Here is a 7,374-nt window from a genome sequence, read left to right on the forward strand (position 1 = left end):
GGCTACATCTTCCTCGTTTGGGTCTTGAGCGTCTTCTAGAGGGCGAGGCTGACGAGTACTTCTTGTCTCCACCATATTTGTGAAGCCAAATGCTTGTTTTGTAGCAGCTTTCTTCAGCTCTCAATGAAAGCACCAAAATGTTGACCGAGGTTTTCGGCAACTAATAAAATATGATTATACTATTGAGCTGTAAGAAAGTGAGAGAAGGATTTTTACGTGGTTGGGTCGTTAATGAGCCTTAGTCCACGAGTCTTTGTTATTTATGGATGTATTTAATACAGAATTTATACTTGGGAGGATGTCACCCTTATAAATACAGAGAATGTTCTTGGTGAGTATTTACTCTTCTTGCTCATATGCAGCCCAAGATTTTCGATCCCATTTAATGAGCTTTGAGGGGGTATTTATAGTGTTTTGGTGGGGTAATCCCTAGAATTGTTCTTACAAGTGTATCTATAAGTATCCATAAAGTTGGGTATTCCCAACGAATATACCATGAGTAATGCATGGTCAAATCCCTAGGTGCTGTAGGGTTTTTATGAGGAATGTCCTTTTTGGCCTTGTGATTGATGTGACTCTTCACAGTGTAGCCGTCGCTAGACTTAAATGATCATTACTGTGGCGCTGCTGGTTGGAGGTTGTGCCGTCAGACTTTATTGCGTGTTGCAGTCTCTACACGCTTCCTCCCATGCAGCATTTAATGCGACTTGATTGCTCAGGAGAAGCCTGACACCCCATGGAGATGCTTTAGTGCTATGTGAGCCTCCGGGAGCACCTTGAACTCCGGGTACCTCCTCCGGGACCTATGTCCAGGATGTTTCCTTGTGGCATACAAACACTTAGCAAATATTTATAAATTATCTGATCCACGTGTCCCTGTCCGGTTGGTCCACGTATATTGGGCGAAATCAGGGGCAACAGCTACTAAACTGAGATGATCTGCATCATTTGTCATGTAATGAGTAGCTCTAGAGTCCAAATACCAGGCAGCTAAAGCATTTGATGTGGAAGTGGATTCAGATACAAGAGCTTGAGGATTATCACCATTTGAGGAAGAGGAAGTAGATGTATTGTTGGCACTAGTGTAAGTGATATCAAATCTATGATAGCACTTAGCTGTTGTGTGACCAACACGTCCATAGAGTAAACATACTGGTCTATTGCCACGTCCACCTCTGTTACTGTTGTAGGATCATCCTTCTCTGTTTGAGCCTCTGAACCCACGATTGGAAGAAGAGCCTCTGGTATTGGCCAGGTTGACTTGCACATTATGAAGAGATTTAGTTGTGTTTGTTGAATTCTCATTTCTTGGCTCTGCAACATGAACTGTACTTCTAGAGAATGAGAGGTTCAGTTCTTGATGTCAAATTGACAACCACGGCTTCGTACTCTATTCCTAATCCACCAAGAATGTACAACACCAAATCATCATTAGTGATTGGCTGGCCAACTGCTGCAAGTTGATCAGCATGCTGCTTCATTTTGAGAATGAACTCCTCGATCAACAAAGATCCTTTCTTGGTGGTTTGCAATAGATTTCGAAGTTTTAGGAGGCAAGCTCAAGATCTGGTTCCAAAGAGTTGAGCAAACATTTCCTAAATCTTGTGAGAGGTTCGACAATGGATGACATGACCCAACATATGTTCAGAAACAGAATTCATTAGCTAGTGCATCAAGAACTGATCAAGTTGGATCCAATTTTGAAAGGCTGGGTTAGGTACATTACCTGTAAGAAATTCTGGTGGTTGAGGAAGAAATCCAAGAACACAGCCATTAAGAACATACGCTCGAATACCAACAAGGATAAGAGATCTCCAAATTGTGTAGTTCGATCTTTCAAGTCGAAGATTGAGGGGGAGGAGATGATTTTTGGGGAATGGAATTGGATTTGGAGCATCAGGAGCTGGATCTACAGCTCGACCTTGCTGTGGTTCGACTCTTTCTCCTATTGGTGGTTCAACTTGAATGCCAGGACACTTGCATTGTTGCCATGATTCGACATGGCTCTCATACCATGTAAGAGTACTGAATTTCCAATACTCGAGCTTGAGCAAGAAAGAAACAATGAGGGAGAGAGAAAAAGAGAGAAGAAGATGATGATAGATGAATAATATTGCTCAACTGAAAACAGTTGGCTTAATCTTGACATTTATATATGGAGAGCCAATACAAAGAAGCTGAAGAAAAACATTAATTAACTTCTAACAACTTCTAACTAACTCAAGAAATGTACAGGTAAGAAAAGCAAAACCAGCAATAGCAACAACATGTTGCTTAACCATTTTCTATTCTAACACCTTCTTTCACAATTAATTCACAATTAATTCTTTGTACCAAATACAATATAATAAAATAAACCAAATTAATTTCAAACTAAATATTTTCAATTAAAAATATATTTCATTATTTAGTTAAAAATATTAATCAAAACTTAATTTAGTTTAGCCGTTTGAGATCAATAAATGTACATTTTTCATCACTAATCAAGACTCGTCCTCTTTTTCGGACCTTATTAATCATGATTTGTGCTTGTTATTCAACAACATAGTTAATGTGTTCATAAAAAGATAAGCTCATTTGTAGGTACTGAGACCTAAGACATATACAAGTAAGTCGTGACCTATGCCTCAGTCTTATGGTGGTAATTAGGTCTAGCTATGTTGGTTGCCATGATGGGTATCTGAAGTTGGGGGATAGTATTTAAAGGGACCTATATATGTTGATCTCGTAAAAAGATTATCGAATAAATTAAGGGAATTATCAATTTGCTATGTCAGTTCTAAGTTGAGACTAGACTAAATATAATTTAATCAAAATTATTTTCAAAAATATTGCACTGTAATTATATCACATGAATAGATTGAGAAGAGTAAAAAATTACAGATATTACAAAGTACATAAAACATTCAAAAGTAGTGAAACAAAGTACCCAAGCTCCCCACGCCTAATTTTCAAGAAATAATAACAAAACTAATCTAATAAGAATTAGGGATTGAAAGAGTTAGCAACATCGATAACAAAACGGTATTTAACATCAGATTTGAGAAGACGTTCCATGGCAGTGTTGACATAATGAATGGGAATAAGTTCAATATGAGATGTAATGTTGTGTTTGGCTGCAAAATTAATCATCTCTTGCGTCTCTTTCATTCCTCCAGTGCAACTTCCACCTACTATTTTCCTTCCTGCAACATCATAAAATCACATTCTTTAGCAAAACTGAACTAAAATAATTCACACAATTAATTCACATTGTACATCATCTTTTATGGTAGATTAAATTTGCCTATACCAACCCTATAATATATATAATAGGCTAATTTAGATTTTTATCCCTTAAACTTTAACATGTACGAAATCATCCCCTGAATTTTTTTCATCGTTATAAATTCTCCCTGAACTATTGAGATCGTTAGATTTAAGAACTTTTGTCTAATTTCATTCAATTTTACTATATCAGTGATTGTTTATGTACTAAACCATGCCCCCCAAATTTTGATATCTACCGAATCATGCCACTCGAACTTTAATATATACTAAATTATGCTCTCTGAACTTTCATCTATGTTAGATTTTTTTTACTAAAATTAGACAAAAGTTCTTAAATCCAATAATTTTAATAGTTCATGGAGCATTTTCAACGACCTTAAAAGTTTATGGAGTATGATTTGGTACATATCAAAATTCGAGAGGCAAAACTCTTCATTATCCTATATAATACATTTTTCTATTGAATTCATAAGTTCAATACAGCAAAGGTAAGAAATACACATACCCAATAATAATGGAAAAATTGATAGCTCAAGAGGCTTGTTTGGTGCTCCAACCATAATCAACTTTCCTTGAGACTTTAATAGACCAATCAAAGGCATAAGTGAGTGCACTGCAGAGACTGTGTCGATAATTCCATCCATTGTACTCATGGCACCCTTCATAATTATTTTTAATTAAAAAACATACCCATTAATTGAAATTTAAAAAACCTTTTAACAACTAAATGAATTAGTACCTGCATTTGATTTTGGTCACGACTGACCAAAAATGAGTCAGCACCAAGATTGTCAATAGCTTCTTTCTTCTTATCAGGAGAGGTACTTATCACTGTAACCTTAATTCCCATAGCCTTGGCAAATTTCACAGCCACATGACCAAGCCCACCAAGCCCAACAATACCCACATGTGTACCGGGCTTGTCGAGCCCAAAGTGCCTTAATGGGCTATAAACCGTAATCCCAGCACATAGGAGAGGAGCAGTGGCATCAAGAGGTAGAGTGTCTGGAATGTGAACCGCAAAGTTCTCATTGGCCATCATTACATCAGAGAAGCCTCCGTAGGTGGTAGCTCCGTCGTGGTAGATGGCGCTGCAAGTAGGTATCATCTTTGGACAATAATTTTCAAGTTCGTCGTTGCAACTCTCACACATGCCACAAGATCCCACCATGTACCCCACACCAATTTTATCACCAATTTTAAACTTTTCTACTTTTTCACCTATTTCGGTCACTACACCAACAATCTCATGCCTGCATATATATATATATATATATATATCACACCATGGTTAATATATATTAATTAAAATTTTAAATTGAATATATTACACTTATATAACAATAAGACATTAGTCATTTCAGGATTTTATTAGTCACATAAAACTTAACAAAAATCAATAAAAATCCTAAATAGTTAAAAAAAAAATTTATTTTTATACTTCAAACTAGTTTTTTTTTTTGCATTTTTACGAAATTTTACATAAAAACCCCTATTGCAACTAGTGTTGCAACTTAAATTGCAACAAAAAATCGTATTGCAACTAGTGCTGCAACTACTTTAGAAACCCAAACTGTAAATTTAAAAAAAAAAAGTAAAAAAAATATTATATAAAGTAATTCCCCTAATAATAATTTCGTAAATATCACTATTTTATTTCAAAGAAAAAACATAAATAATTTGGGAATACAATGTTGAAAAATTTTATGAGACATCTATCAAAAGGAGGGTTTTTGACATCCAATTGATATTAGTTTTATATTTTTATATAACATAGTTATAAGATATTCTATAAAATTTTAAAAATTAAAAAAAAAATATCACTCACCAAAAATAAGCTTGAAACGCGATGTGTTAAATAGTTATGTTGTACAATGTCTTATAATATTAAAATTATAAATGTCAGAAAACACAAATAAGTACATCCTACCTCATTTTAGGGGATGCTTACCTCTTTTTAGGGGTAGAACACCAAATAATTTTAATTTTAATTTTTTTTGTAAACTTAGAGGTTAAAGTTTATGATTTTATTTGAGGTCACATCCACGAAATAACATTGTAGCAAGAGAGAGAAGAGAGAGGCAAAAAAATGTATCCCACGTATGGCACTAGTGCTATTTTATAATTTCAGAATGTGAGTTAAATTAAGCAACTATTTTTGTTGATCATATGCCATAAATGAAATGGAGTCGGTCCAAGTCTTGTAACTTAGGCATGATTCAAGTCAAAGTAAACTCTCACTAAGTCAAACTAAATTCCTGTCCAATAGAATTAACAAAAATAGTTGTCCATTAGTTCCCACCTAACAAAAATAGTTGCCTTGGTCCTCCAATACATCTTTTACAATACCTTTTTTATATTTTATTTACATATTTTTACAACATATATGTAAATATGAATATATATATATATTTTACAATTATATAAATAATTTTTTCCCAAAAATACCATTTTAAAATTTTAAAATTAAAAAAAATATATTTTTCTTCTAAAAATAAAAAATATTAGAAAAACAACTAAAAAATAAAGAAAATAATTTACAATAATTATAAATTAACTATAAATAAATTATAAAATAATAATAATAAAAATAAGAAAATAAGTCTGATAATTATAAATAAATTATAAAACACAAAAAAAAAAAATATTGAATAATTTATTATTTTTATTGAAAAATGTATTTTTTTAAATAAAAAAAAATCAAACTATAAAAATAAAAATTTCTAGTGTCAATATATTTTTATAATTTTTTTTTATGTATTATGTAAAACTTTCTTAAATTTAATAAGTATTTTTGCTTTCTTTCTATTTTTACGAATCCAATTTCTATGATTAGTTGACCAAAGCATAATATTTTTTAAAAATTCTCATGCCTAGCTTTTAATCTCATAATTTCCCCTAGTCAATCAAAACTCGAACAATTTGTTATTACATATGTAACTTTTGCTTCACTTGAATAATTAGCAAATGGTTTCAAAAACCAAAAATAATAATTAACAGTGATACTCATAAATATGGATGTTACTTTTTAGAAAAATAATTAAAGGAGTAAAAACGTACCCAGGAACAAGTGGATAGATGGATATGCCCCAATCATTCTTCACCATATGTAAATCTGAATGGCATATTCCACAATACAACACCTTAAACATAACATCTTTCTCTCCTGTTTTCCTGCAAAATTAATTATTATTCACCAAACATATATGTTTATTATTTAAGGAATAGTATCTAAAAACACTCACAATAACTTCATCTTAAATTTCGATATATCCAATCCAAAACAATTTTTTTTAAGTAGTAATAAAAATCCATATACTGACCAACGAATATGGATCAAAACACTCTTGAAAAACTTGACAACAAACTTACTATACATCGAGTAAACTAGACCTTACTTATTATCATGAAAATTATATTGAGTATTGGAAGGAAGATATATAAATATACAATCAAGAATAAAATTTAAATTTTAAATTAAAAAGATAATAAAAAAGAAACCTTCTGGAGAAATGGAAAGGAGATAGAAGCCCAGAAGAGTCCCTTGCTGCCCATCCAATGGCTTTGTTGGTTTGTTGTTCCCCAATATTAGATTCAACCCCCATGTTTTTGTTCTATATTTAGATAGATATATTAATTAAGAAGAAGAAGCCTAGCTAGAAGAGAATAATTTTATGCCAATATTGATGCCAAGCTTGGTATATATAGAAAAAGATCAAACAAATTAAGGTAGCACATATCAAATCAATCAGGATGTGTTATTGGACACTAGGCTCAAAGTAATTTGTTTTTCCACTTGAAAATGATGAGAATGTTCTTGGAAATGTTGTTACTATTATTAGTTCTTTACAAACATAAGTAGTAGGGTACGTACATTTTGTAAGTATATGATGATGTTATACAGTAGTTAGCAACAACCACCCATTTGTTATTATTTCTTTGAAAAACAACTACAACAACCATATTTGTCTTTAATTAGGATCAGATCACTGACAGTACTCCACGTGATCGATACTGTTTAAATTTAATGTATAATAAAATATAAAAACATTACCGTATAAACTAAAAGAATTGACAGTAATAACTCTCAAACTCTTATTTTTG

The 7,374-nt window shown here is 32.2% G+C and overlaps 1 protein-coding gene across 1 annotated transcript; it reads right to left on the reverse strand.

The window, feature by feature from the left end:
- Nucleotides 1-2,831: 2,831 nt before the first annotated feature.
- On the reverse strand, nt 2,832-7,168 carry LOC133037330 (probable mannitol dehydrogenase). The gene is made up of 5 exons (XM_061114370.1): nt 6,772-7,168; nt 6,331-6,444; nt 4,010-4,523; nt 3,776-3,929; nt 2,832-3,185 (listed from the first exon to the last, which is right to left on the reverse strand). Exons 1-5 carry the CDS (start codon nt 6,873-6,875, stop codon nt 2,986-2,988), a joined length of 1,086 nt encoding a protein of 361 aa, XP_060970353.1. The 5' UTR covers nt 6,876-7,168; the 3' UTR covers nt 2,832-2,985.
- Between the last annotated feature and the right edge of the window lie 206 nt (nt 7,169-7,374).

This window comes from Cannabis sativa, chromosome 4, assembly GCF_029168945.1.
Source record: "Cannabis sativa cultivar Pink pepper isolate KNU-18-1 chromosome 4, ASM2916894v1, whole genome shotgun sequence".
Classification (NCBI taxonomy): Eukaryota; Viridiplantae; Streptophyta; class Magnoliopsida; order Rosales; family Cannabaceae; genus Cannabis; species Cannabis sativa.

Excerpts from the sequence above, each read along its gene's own strand:
- LOC133037330 (XM_061114370.1), bottom strand. The coding sequence starts at position 6,875 with ATGGGGGTTGAATCTAATATTGGGGAACAACAAACCAACAAAGCCATT. Across the intron at positions 4,524-6,330 it reads ATCTATCCACTTGTTCCTGG|GCATGAGATTGTTGGTGTAG; the intron begins GTACGTTTTTAC and ends ATATATATGCAG. Across the intron at positions 3,186-3,775 it reads AATTTTTCCATTATTATTGG|GAAGGAAAATAGTAGGTGGA; the intron begins GTATGTGTATTT and ends ATGATGTTGCAG.